The following is a 12,430-nucleotide window of genomic DNA, read 5'->3' on the forward strand; positions in this document are numbered from 1 at the left end:
GGGGCCCTGAGGGTGTGCCACGCTAAGCCAGGCATGCTCAATCCGTAGCCGAGCTAACCGAGCCTGCCAATTCCCCTCAGCCGAGTCGTATCGATATTGATGCACCGACACTATGCTCTTATATATACGTGTAACATTCTTTTCCTTTTTTTTTTCTTTTAATTTTTTCAAAACGCGTAATTCATTCAAACGTATTCAGGCTAATCGAGCATAGTAATATAAGTAAATCGCAAGGGGGTCCGGGGTCTCCGCGGTAAATGGAGGGTCTAAGGGGGTCTCCCCCTCATAATAAAATATCCAATAAATTATCTTTTATATAATAATACTTCCATATATATTTGGTTTTACACTATGATTTATTTTGTAATTCTAATTCAAATATATTGAATTATGTTATGTTTAACGTGCCATTTTATATAATATCAATTATATTATATAAAGTTGCTTATGAAATTTCGGCTCTGATTATCAGGCTGAATTATTATAAATCGAGTAATTAGCCAGTTGATGATACAATCAAGAACTTGAACCTTTGCCTGGTAAACACGGATTTTATGAATTGAAAAACTACATTCAGAAAAACTTACAAAGCTGGAATGTCAAAGATTTAAATATACGTAGTATATAGCAGCAAAGGAGATCGTGACGTATGCGAAGTTTGAGTAGGTCAAAATTAGCTTCCGCCCGACTCCGCCGCACCCTTAATACCAAGATCAGGATTACGTCGCTCCACAGGTAATTGTTGGGCGCAGGGCGTTTCTGTGACTTGGAAATCCCATCCCCATCACCATGGCCAGTCTCTCCTTATCTACCTTCGGCCTCCTCTCCTTCTTCTTAATCAACAACACGACGAATTCCTATCTGCGAGAGCTCGATACCAGTCGCGGGTATTGAATTAAATAAATACCTTCACGAAAAGCAGAGAAGCAGAGATAGGATCGGTTCGAGGCCCTCGAGCTCTTCCATCTTCCAACTCCAACTCCAACTCCATCACCTCAACATCACCATCAACATCACCATCACCATCATCATCACCATCACCGCCACCGCCACCATTACCATCACCACCACCACCACCTCGAGATGGCTGAGCAGCTCAATCCCATCATACTCCAGCAATCGCATGCTCAGGCATTGCGAGAAGATGCCGCGCGGCGGCTCTCACGGACCCCCAATCCCTATCATCGCCAACAGTCCGAGTTAGCCTATGGCTCCGAAAGATTCGATAATGCGGATGCGAATGCGAACATCCCTCCCAAGCATTCGCTCCTGAGATCAACCCAAACAACAGATGATGAAGACCTGCAGGTACTGAGAGTGCCATCAAGGCTATATAGGGATCCAACGAATAGCGACAGCGGCACCGAGGCGGACGATGAGCATTTCCTCAAGGGATTACCTGCGCCGAAGGCACGGCCCCATAAGGGACTCCGAGGTGGCGACGGCAACCCATCAGGCTCGCCGAGTCCTATCCTTTCGCCGGCCATACTCGAAGAGAACACTTTCAAGAGTCATGGGTATCTTCAACAACAATCGAAACTCTTTCTCAATACAGATATGGATGAGGCGACGCAGGCGGCCCGAAGACTCGGGAGGAAACGGAAGATCGAGGTGGTAAGGAGATCGGCAGAAGCAGCAATCCTCTGCTCCCTCGGTGGACTCCTGTGTCTTGATTCCCAAGTCCGCGAGGTCCTATACTTGTGGAGAAAAGGTACGTTTCAAAATCGTGGCCTGCTCCAGGCGTGCTGACTATGGCAGAACTGGCATGCCAGTTTTTCATATCAACCTCACTAGTCGCCGCATACCCTTGGAGATTATTGCGGCACTTACAGCCTTCACAAGTATGGAAGAGACCTTTGCCGATTGCTATTCCGGCAACGTTCGAGCCCGCGGCGCTGATATACCCCCCCGCGATCACCATACTCGTCACTGTGATACTATCGAGAAATAACCCTACGAATTTTCTTTCAAGCATAAGTCTGGGAATAGCGTCGCTCCCTAGGCAGCTTATACCATCCACTGGCGGACTGGAGGGCTCCAACATCTCTCACTGGGCTCTGACCTGTCTCCCAATGCTCGTCTCAGATTCAACGGCCCATGACAGAGAGATTGTGACCAGAGGCAACCAAATTAACCGGGTCTTGAGCCCTGAGGTATTGGTTCTTTTGTACCCGCTACATCAAGCCCTGTGCCACACATTACACTACTTGACCACCACGAGTTTACTTCCAGCGGAACTGCAGTTACTTTCGATATCTCTGATCCACTTATTGCTCCTGGCTAGATCTCCTCAAGCCACCATTTTGAAAGCCCTTCTTTGGGGTGGAGGAGTCGGCATGCTGATCAGTTGTGGACATGTGCTCATATGGGGCGTTGCACTTGCCAGAGTCCCAAAGTGGCGATTCAGGCGTGCCCCGAACGAAAGGGGTGTGATGAAACTATTATCTCTTGGGAATATTGGGAGAACTGTCTTTGGGAAAGACGCTGCGCTTAGCGAATCAAGCGCGGAGGACGAACCTGCTGAAATTCAATCAACAAGACTGGAGCTGAACACTCGAGACCAGATGTCAGCCTATGAGGAACCTCAGGGGAGTGGCTCCTTATCAGCAATTGATCCCAAAACAAAGGTCAACTTCACAAACGGGGCGGTAAAGATGAGCGGTAACGGTCTGTCTACCATGATTAGACGACATACGCTTCCTGCTTTGACTAGTCTTCCCCAGAGGTCAAGCAAAAGGACTCCGTCGGGTCGAAGGAGAAGGGCAACTTCTTCGAGCGTCCAGGCATTCTTTTCCCTCACGCAAAAGCAGGCCACTATCCGGAAATGGCTGTACGCAGGCTATGTCTACCTTTGTGTGGCAGCGATTATCTTCGTCGGTATCAGGGAATACGTCCAAAGATTTGCTCTGGATGGCAACGAGCCTATAGGGTGGGCTCTGGGGTACCTATTTGGTGACTTGCCATCGTTCAGGATGCAAGTGATAAGCTATAATCTTCAGCGATGGATATGTATACCTCCGAGGAGTGGACGCGAACACGAAGACTCTTGCTATATGGGATGGGTTGAACATCTACGACAGGCATCTTTCGGGCCAGCAAACACCCGCCTCATTCTATGCGGATATTGGCTGGCGATCATCATTGCGGGACTGGCAACTGTCTTTCGACTGTCATCTATTTATGAGGTTGATACTCGCCGCAAAGTCTTCCATTTCATGATGGTGGCAATGCTTCTCCCTGCCACTTACGTGGATCCCACATTCGCAGCATTGGCACTATCTCTAATGCTAGCGATCTTCCTACTTCTCGATTTATTTCGAGCTTCTCAACTGCCGCCACTATCAAAACATCTAGCGTACTTCCTTACGCCCTATGTAGATGGAAGGGATCTCAAGGGCCCTGTAGTAATATCTCACATCTTTCTCCTCATCGGGTGCGCAATACCCCTTTGGCTCTCTCTCGGGACACTCCCTCAGACTGGCAACGACTACCTCTCCGGCTGGGAGGTCCCAACAAGAGAAGTCAGCATGGTCAGCGGAGTGATCTGCGTCGGCATGGGCGATGCAGCAGCATCATTAATTGGACGACGATACGGCCGACGGAAATGGCTCTGGGGTGGCGGCAAAAGCATTGAAGGTAGCGTGGCATTTGCTACTGCCGTAGGACTGGCGTTGGTGCTGGCAAAAGCGTGGCTTAGAATCGGAGGCTGGCCGGCAAATAACAACGATGCTTGGTTTATAACGATTGGGAAAGCGGGCGTTGCGGCGTGGGTGGCCAGCTTGACGGAAGCAGCTCTTACCGGGGGTAATGATAATGTCGTCGTGCCCGTGGTGCTTTGGCTTTGTGTCAAGGGGTTAGACATTTAGCGTTGGATATCTGGGAATATCAGTCTTGGGCATTCTTTTGCTTTTCTGGTCCTGTTTTTGAGACCTCCAACTTTCGATGCCAACGTTGCAAGTGCTGTCTGTACCTGGCGTTCATGCTTGATGTCTGCAGTCATGGGTGATTCTGCTTGCTTCACTCCACGCATCTTCTCGGGTATCTTTACAGCTGTGAATTATGCATTTGAAAAGCCAGTGCTATACGACACCTGTCAGCCGCTATCCATGAATAGCAGCGCTCCCAAGTCACCGCGGGCAGCTTCTATCATATCTCAGATCGGTGCGAGAGGTCTGTTTGTTTGGAATCTCTCGGGCCTGATCAAATTCTCTTTGAAGAATGATTGCCCTGTTTTCTAATCCAAGTGCACCATTGCATACCACGGCAAATTCCCCAACTTCTTCTGCAGCACAGTATAATAGGCCGGGATATCAAAGATGAACACGCACTCGACGACTTCCATGCCCAGCTTCTCGACCAGCTTCTTCGCGGCCAAGATGGTGCCCCCCTTCGCCAGCAGGTCGTCGATCAGCAGCACCTTCTTCTTCCCGTCGATGCCCTCGAAGGCGTCCGTCTTGATCTCCATCACGTCCGGCCCGTACTCCCGATCGTAGGCCATGCTGATCTTCTCCCCGGGGAGCTTCCCCTGCTTCCGGACCGGCACGCAGGGGAGGCCCAGGCGCGAGGCGACCACCAGGCCGATGAAGAAGCCGCGCGACTCGATGCACACGAGGCTGCCGATCTCGCTCACGTCGTGCGTGGACCGGATGTGGTCGACGAGGTGGCTGGCCACGGCCTCGGTGGCCGCGGGATCGCGGAAGATGGGGAAGATGTCTGCGAATGGCTGGCCCTGGGTTCCACGGATATATTCGCGTCAGATGTTTGTTGTCTTCTTATATTATATTATACATATATGTCTATACGTCTATATGTCTATATGTGTGTATGTGTGTATTATATCCTCCTTTTTCCATACTGGATGGGGGCAGGCAGCTGTGGAGAGGGAGACTGACAGGTATCGGGTGGTTCTGGTATACTTTGACCTTGGACAGGACTAGAGCAACGTCCGCCATGGCGAGTGGCGAGGATATGGTGATGATGGCGGTGGTTCGGGTGGCGGTCTTGTATTGGGAAGTAATGGTATGGCTCAAATGGTAGCTTTGAAATCAATCATAGGTCATACGTAGATGGACGGGGATCGTCTTGTCGAGATAGGTAGTACTTCGACGCGGCAGAGACGTGCGAACTCCCTGGTAGATAGATAATTAGTTGGTAGGTGACTGGATTATTTAAACTCTGTTGGCATTGCTGTACGTTCCGCACCTAAGCCTTAAGGATAAAGGGGGGGGGGGGGGGGGGGGGAAGGCAAGGGAGAAGAGGGTCTGTCTGACTATGCATGATGCATCCCCAGCAGCCGGCACAGAAGACTGGTATATAAACAAGATGTCACTATCACTCACTCACTCCATCATCTTCTTCCCTGTTCGCAAAATCGTTACCGGGCCAAAAGTCTCGCAAAGAGGACTTCTCTCTGTACAACCAACGGGCTTACCACCAAAACGATTGACCAAGCGAATGTGAATATAAAAAAAGAGAAATTGCCCGCGGCATTGCATTGGTCTGTACAAGAACTACGTCCCAAGCGTAATCGCTACACCCTTGAGGGTAGTTTCGACTTCCGATTACGCTATCGATAGATTAACGTAAGCGCGCGAGCACGCTGATTAGATCGACGATCAATAAGATAAAGGGTTGTTTATCCACGAGACGTAAGCTTAGCCGAGAAAGCATTTGAAAGTTTATATTTACTCGTCGAACTAACGAACGTTAATACTCTGATTGCGTAATTCGTCGAAATCTACGAAAAGATCGAATAAATGTTTTCAAAGAGAATTTTTCGAAAAACTCGATCGAATGTAGGGATTCTTTTATAAGAAAGAGTAAGAACCGATCAATTTTGGAAAGTTATTTGAATATCTTTATGTTAATCTTTAGTAAGACTCTTTTCGATTATCTCGAATTTAAAGTTTTAACAAGATAATGCTCAAAGACGCGCTGCTTAATTTAGTAGTAGTAGTACGTCCCAGGCGTAAGTATTACCCCCTGAGGGTAGGGTAATGTCACGGTACGAGAGCAAGGTCTTCGAATGAGGTCTAAATTGTGTACGAAGGATGGAAGAGATACTAAGGTACAAGAGGAGATAAGTCCCATTATAGGGGTCCGTGCGTTCCTCAGCCTTAGCATTCCTTAGCTGAATTGTTTGTTTCTTCCTTTCACATATGGTCCTCTCTATTCCCTTTTTTCGAGCATCCTTTTCGTAAAAATTAATCAAACAATTAAGCTTCCTTTCGAGCGGCAGTAAGTTCTGTTTTAATAGGTTTTGGCTTTTTGAAGAAGCGTTTTTCGAACTTTAAGATAAAGGACCGTGCGTTAATTACGTAAGAAAGAGGTTCTTAAGTCTTATCTTTTAAATTATATCCTCTTTATAAAATCAAGTATTAGAAACCTTTTGCTTTAGTTCTTTTAAAGTCGATAATAGCTTTAACCGCTTATAGCTTTTCACTATTTGCATCGATAGCAATAAAAAGAGGAAGAGGGTTTTGTTAGCTTAACAAAAGGTCGGTAAAGGCGGGGCGAAAGAGGTTGGTATGAAAGCTATCGTTTAACTTATCGTGTTCGAAAGGTAAGTTTAAGCGATAAGTATAAGAGCTTAATACTTTTTTGATTTTGTAACGGCCGAAAAACTTATAGTCGAACTTCTTAATAGGTTTATCGGTTTTAATATTACGAGAATCAAAGAAGACCTTATCTCTAACTCGGTAAGCAAAAGCTAAGGATCTAGTCTTATTAACTGCGAATTCTTAAGTTGCTTAAGCCGAAATGAGGTTAGTCTTAAAGAGGGCGAAGATCTATTCTATTTTATTCACGAAGGCTATGCTTGCTTTGTTTCTTGCTTTAATTGCAAGTATAAAAGTAGGTTCGAAAGGTCGAAGGGGTCCGAAGCTAACGCGAAGGTAGAAACTAATATTAGCGAAAAATAAAGACATTTAAGTAAAGGCGTTCATTACGTTATTAGCTAAGAATTCAACTATTGATAACCAAGTAGCTTAGTCATCTTAAGTATAATCGGTATATTGTTTAATAAAGTGCTCGAATTGAGCATTGAAAATCTCTGTTTAGCTATCCGTTTTAAAGTAGAAAGACGTAGAAAAGCTAAGTTTGATCTCGAGTTTAAAGCAGACTGCTCTTTAAAGTTCAGAAACAAATAAAGAGCCTCTATTAGATACGATAGTATCGAAAAAGCCGTGTAATTTTTATACGTTATCGAGAAATAATTAAGCCAGTTCTTTCGCTTTAAGTTTAGTATAGCAAGCGATAAAGTAGCGACCTTTAAAAAAGCGATCAACTACGATTATAACGCAATCGTAGCTATTGCTAAGAGGTAGAAGGCCGACGAAATCGATTAAGAAGTAGCGCTAGCGTTGATCGGGAAAAAAGAAAGGTTTAAAGGTGCTTTAGTATCGAAGTCGAGAAGTAGTATTACGAGAGCAGCTATCGCAATTGCGAACGAATCGAGCGCAAAATGCGCTGATATTAAACTACTAGTAATCTCGAAATATTACTTCATATAAAGCGTTCTTGCTTAAGTAGCCCGACTCGCAAGAATCGTAAGCAGATTGTAAAAGGAAAGTGCGTAGTTCGGTATCCGGGACGTATAATCGACTTCGAAAAAATAATCGATCGTTACGCAAGATGCATTCGGAAAGAGCGATTTCTTTAGAATAAAAGATCTCTTTTTCTTTAGTCATCTTTTTGCTAATGACTTTGAATTATTTGTCGGATTTATAGCTTTTTTTTAAGAGTCGCATGATTTTCAGGTTTTAAGGCTCGTCTGCAAAAGCTAATTCGTTTAAGCAAAAAGCTATTTCGGTGTGAGGCTCGGCGGAAGTAAGTGTTAATAAATTCGAAATTTAAAAGTTTAAGTTGTCGGTAGAAAAGAAGGCTTAGTTTCGATAAGTATGACGAAGGTCGGAGTCATCTTGAAAGAGGTCTTGTGATCGGCGTGTAAAAGAGTTAGGTTTTCGGCCTTTCTTTTTTGATTTGAATTTAATAATAAAATCGAATTCAAAAAAGAACTCGCTCTATCGAACTTGCCGTCGAGTGAGTTGTTTTATAATCATAAAGTATTCGAGGTTGCGATAGTCGGTTAATACGTGTATAAGATATAAGGATCTCGTAAAGTCTGAACGCTAGCTTTCGAAAGCTCGAACTATAGCGAGGAGTTCTTTATCGTAGATTTCGTAATTGCATTCGGCTGCGTCGTATTTGCGGGACATGTAAGCTACGAAGTGAAGTTCGCTTTTATTATTTTTTTAAAAAAGAATAGCAAAAGAGACGTAATCGAAAGTATCCGTCTTAAGTTAAATCTTACGATCGGGGTCGAAGTGAGAAAGAATTGGTGCCGAAACGAATGCTTCTTTAAAAGTATCGAAAGCTCGTTAGCAAGCGAGGGTTTAATTTTATTTAAATTCTTTCTTAATAAGGTAGACGAGAAGAGTAACGATTCGAAAGAAACCTTTAATAAATCGTTTATAAAAATTTGAAAAGCTTAAGAAAGCTTGGACGTTTTTAATATTGACGAAGGCTTCTTAAGAGGTTATACAATCGACTTTAGCGGAGTCTATTTTAACGCTTGTAATAAAAACAATCAAGCCGAAGTAAGTGACTTTTTAGACCTCGAATTCGCATTTCTTAACGTCTAATTAAAAGCTTGCTTTTTAAACAGCTCGGAGTACGGCTTTAACGTATAAACGATGTTCTTTTAAGGTATTAGAGTAAACTAATATATCGTCGATATAAGCGAAACAAAATATATCGAAGAAAGGTCGTAGAACATCGTTGATTCGAGCTTAAAAAGTAATTAAAGCGTTTAATAAACCGAAAGGCATGACAAAAGATTCGAAGAAGCTGTATCGAGTATTGAAAGCTATAAGCTATTCGTTACTTTCTTTTATTCAGATTCTATTAAAAGCGTAGATAACGTTTAATTTAATAAAGTATTTAGCTTTGCTAAAGCGAGAAAAAGTTTCTTGAATAAAAGGGAAAAGGTATTTGTTCTTTATTATAATAGCGTTTAAGGCTTTGTAATCTACGTAAAAGCGGAGGCCTCCGCTGAGTTTCTTAACGAAGAGTATAAAAGAAGCTGCTTAAGAAGTACTTGCTCGAATAAATCTTTTATTAAAGTTTTCTTTAAAGAATTTGCAAAGGACTAGAAGTTCATCTTGTGATATGTTATAAAAGGGTTTATAAGAAGGGATAGCGCTTGGTTTCAGCTCGATAGCGTAATCGCAGTCTTTATAAAAGGCGAGTTTATTTACTTCGTCTTGATCGAAAGCGTTAAAGTGATCGTAGTATTAAAAAGGGACGATTATAGCAAGATCGATACGAGCCTTAAGAGCTAAGGCCTTCCGAATATTTTTAAAAAAGGCGCCGCAAAAGTATATGTCGGCGGCTATGTAGCGTTGTTAAAGTTCGGAAGGTTGAATATCGTTAATTAAATCTATAGAAGAAATATGTAGTTCTCGATCTATTTTTTGAAAGTTAAAGAGCTCTAAGATGTGGAAAAGAGGGCTTAATCGAGAGGTAATGTCGAAAGCGGCGAGGTCTACTTTAAATTCGATCTTTAATTATTAGTTAATTTCGTAAAAAGAAGCGGAGAAAATCTTTACTTTCGATATAGAAGCTGTAGTATAGAAGGCGGCTGCACTTAGTCTCCGAAAGAGAGGTCCTTTGATAAAGGTTTTAAAGGTCGTAACAAAAGGTGTTGAGCCGCGCATAAATAATTAATAATAAGTAAAAGGTAAGCAATGATTTTTGCAAGTCTTATTATTAAATGTAAAAGAATCAAAGCTTTAATCGATTTGAAAGTTGTAAAAAGCGAGCTAAAGCTTGCTTAGAATAATATCGTATTTATCGAGGTTAAAAAAGAACTTAATAATAAGTTCAGAGTAGCCGTTGATATTAAAGTGAAGTTGTGTCTTATGAGTAACGTTCGCTGACGAAAGAGATCTATCGGCGAATCGTAAAGATCGAGGTTTTAATAAAGGTTCGAGAATTAAGTTATAAGTTTACGTAAAAGAGTAATTGATTATCACTTTTTTAATACACTCGCAATCAATCATAGCTTTAGTTTTAATAGGAATTTTATTAGTTAAGTCTATTACAATACAAAGAAGAACTAAATGATTTTTAATCGAAGTATTTAAAGAAGAGATGATTAGAGTATTCTTTTTATAAAGTCTCCGACGGCGTTTTCGGTTAGAGATTAAGCTTTTCCTTAGCCTTTTCTTCCTTTAGTGTTTTATAAGGCGGTAAAGCAAGCGGAGCTCGTATAGTTTTTGTCGTAGCACTAATTGCAAAGGCTATTATTGCGACAATAGACTTTTTTAGCTTTTCTTTCGTTCAAGGTCTTAAGAATACGCTTAGCAAAGGCATCGGCGGCGGTTTAAATAGCTACGGGGCTCATTTCTATCACGCTAACGTTTATAGCAGTGCTTCTTTGTGTAGTAATAAGAGTAAGAATAAAAGCGGTGTATCCGAATGCAATTTAAAAGATAGCGGAAACCGTGATTATCTTTTTTTTAAAGTAGTTAAGGTTTTGATTGCGAAAGATATTATTAATACCGCGGACTTATAAGATAAACTCGAAGAGTTTAGTTTTGTGATCATTAGCCGAGATATATAAAAAGCGATTAATAATATCGGAGTAAAGGGCGCGCTTAAAGAGAGCGATAAAGGCTTCGTCGCCGAATTGAGCTTCGGAGCAGGTCTCTTACTACTTAAAAAGAAAGGTAGCGAAGGATCGGTTTCCTTAGACGAGGACAAAGAAAGCTTATTAAGCGGTAGATTTAGTATTGATATTATCGAAAGCAGCGTTTAAGATATCGATGATCTCTAATACGCTTTTGTAAAGTATTTCGCTACGGATAAAAGTGCTTCTTTTAACTTGTCTTTTAGCTTCGCCGGAAAAGCGAGAAAGGAAATAAGCTATCTTATCGTACTCGATAAGGTATTAGTCTCTATTAACAGCGAGTTTGATGCTTATGTCGGTCAAGAACGGGCGGAGTTTTATGATAGTTCTATCGAATTTGTCGGGGTCAAGGTGTTCGGCAGATCGATAAAGTCGATTAGATGAAAGGGAAAGGTTGCGTTGCAAGGCTTCGAAGGTAGTAATTTAGCTGGATAAAAGTGCTTTTTCGGTATCGAAAGTAATGATTTGTCTTTAAAGGTCGAGTAATTGTCCGCGCAAAGCTTAATTGTCTTCGTAACTATTAATAAAGAAGCCCGAGAGCTTAGCTTCTACGTCCTTAAAGTAAGCAGTAGCATGTTCGGCATATCCTTATAATACTACAATCTCGGCCGCAATAGCGTTAAGATTCGATTAAAAGGTTGCGGAAACGCTAGCGATATTAAAACACGAAAAGAGAAAAGGGAAATTGTTAGCAACGAAGATCGGCAAAGGGTTCTCTTAGTAGCTAAGGTCTGAAGTAGCTATAAGATCGTCGGCGGACATCGTTCCGAGAGTAACACGGGCTAAAACTAAAGTAAAAGCTTTGTTTTAGCCTTGGACTTAGTATGCGAAGACGGGTATGCGCGTCGAGGGCATGCGAAAGGGTTTTCGAAGTGTGAGAAGGTTTTTTTTTTTTTAGGATCACTAAGTTCGCGCGTTCGTAGATTGCGCTGTATAGCGATTAAGGAAGGTACACAATATGTCACGGTACGAGAGCAAGGTCTTCGAATGAGGTCTAAATTGTGTACGAGGGATAGAAGAGATACTAAGGTACAAGAGGAGATAAGTCTTATTGTGGGGGTCCGTGCGTTCCTCAGCCTTGGCATTCCTTGGCTGAATTGTTTGTTTCCTCCCCTCACAAGTAACCAAGGGTTTTATAATAGAAACCAAACTTTTGGGGCACCTTCAAAGGGTAACAATTTACGCCTGTTCCGTGGTACTGCGTACATTAGCCGGAGGGCTACGATTCTTTACCTGTACGAAGTGCCCCTTACGAACCTCTAGCTCTTTCTCTTTCTTTCTTTTGCAATAAAAAGAAAGATAAAGAGTTTAAAGAGCCGAAATTGAATTATCGATATGCGACGTCTCTTCGAAGAGATTTTCTTTTACCGGCGATTCCGAACCTCCTTCCTTTTTCTTTTCGAATACTGTGACAGCCTGCCTTGTTACCTGCAGTCAGCTGATCACCCATTCAGGCCTAGCGCCTGTGGCCTTGTATATAGACCTTCCTGAGCTCCCCGAGCTTCCTGTTTCCTCTCCTCACTTTGTATTCTAAGGTCAGAATTCATCAGTTCGTCACATTATACAAAGTCCTTCGATTAGGTCGTCGTATTACAGCTTATTGTTATTGATTATTGTTACAGATTACGGCTTATTGATTATTGTCAAGAACGGAGTGAGTTACTTGTTGGGTGCTCCACGGTCTTCATTTATTGCTTACAGATTATTGTCTCTTTTACGACCTCACCTTTTCCTCAGCTC

General features: G+C 42.6%; 2 protein-coding genes across 2 annotated transcripts; one reads left to right on the forward strand and one right to left on the reverse strand.

Annotated features, from left to right (window-relative positions):
* Window positions 1–1,083: 1,083 nt before the first annotated feature.
* Window positions 1,084–3,866, forward strand: L3040_008105 (uncharacterized protein; the record flags this gene model as incomplete). The annotated part of the gene is made up of 4 exons (XM_066154807.1): window positions 1,084–1,711; window positions 1,759–2,667; window positions 2,724–2,830; window positions 3,081–3,866. The coding sequence occupies 4 exons, from the start codon at window positions 1,084–1,086 to the stop codon at window positions 3,864–3,866; spliced, it is 2,430 nt and encodes an 809-aa protein (XP_066010701.1).
* Window positions 3,867–4,234: 368 nt separating this feature from the next.
* Window positions 4,235–4,952, reverse strand: L3040_008106 (uncharacterized protein; the record flags this gene model as incomplete). Its single annotated transcript, XM_066154808.1, has 2 exons — window positions 4,235–4,729; window positions 4,893–4,952. The coding sequence occupies 2 exons, from the start codon at window positions 4,950–4,952 to the stop codon at window positions 4,235–4,237; spliced, it is 555 nt and encodes a 184-aa protein (XP_066010702.1).
* Window positions 4,953–12,430: the final 7,478 nt, after the last annotated feature.

This window comes from Drepanopeziza brunnea (assembly GCF_022702325.1).
Source record: "Drepanopeziza brunnea f. sp. 'multigermtubi' strain 214-2 chromosome Unknown ctg14, whole genome shotgun sequence".
NCBI classification, from domain to species: Eukaryota; Fungi; Ascomycota; class Leotiomycetes; order Helotiales; family Drepanopezizaceae; genus Drepanopeziza; species Drepanopeziza brunnea.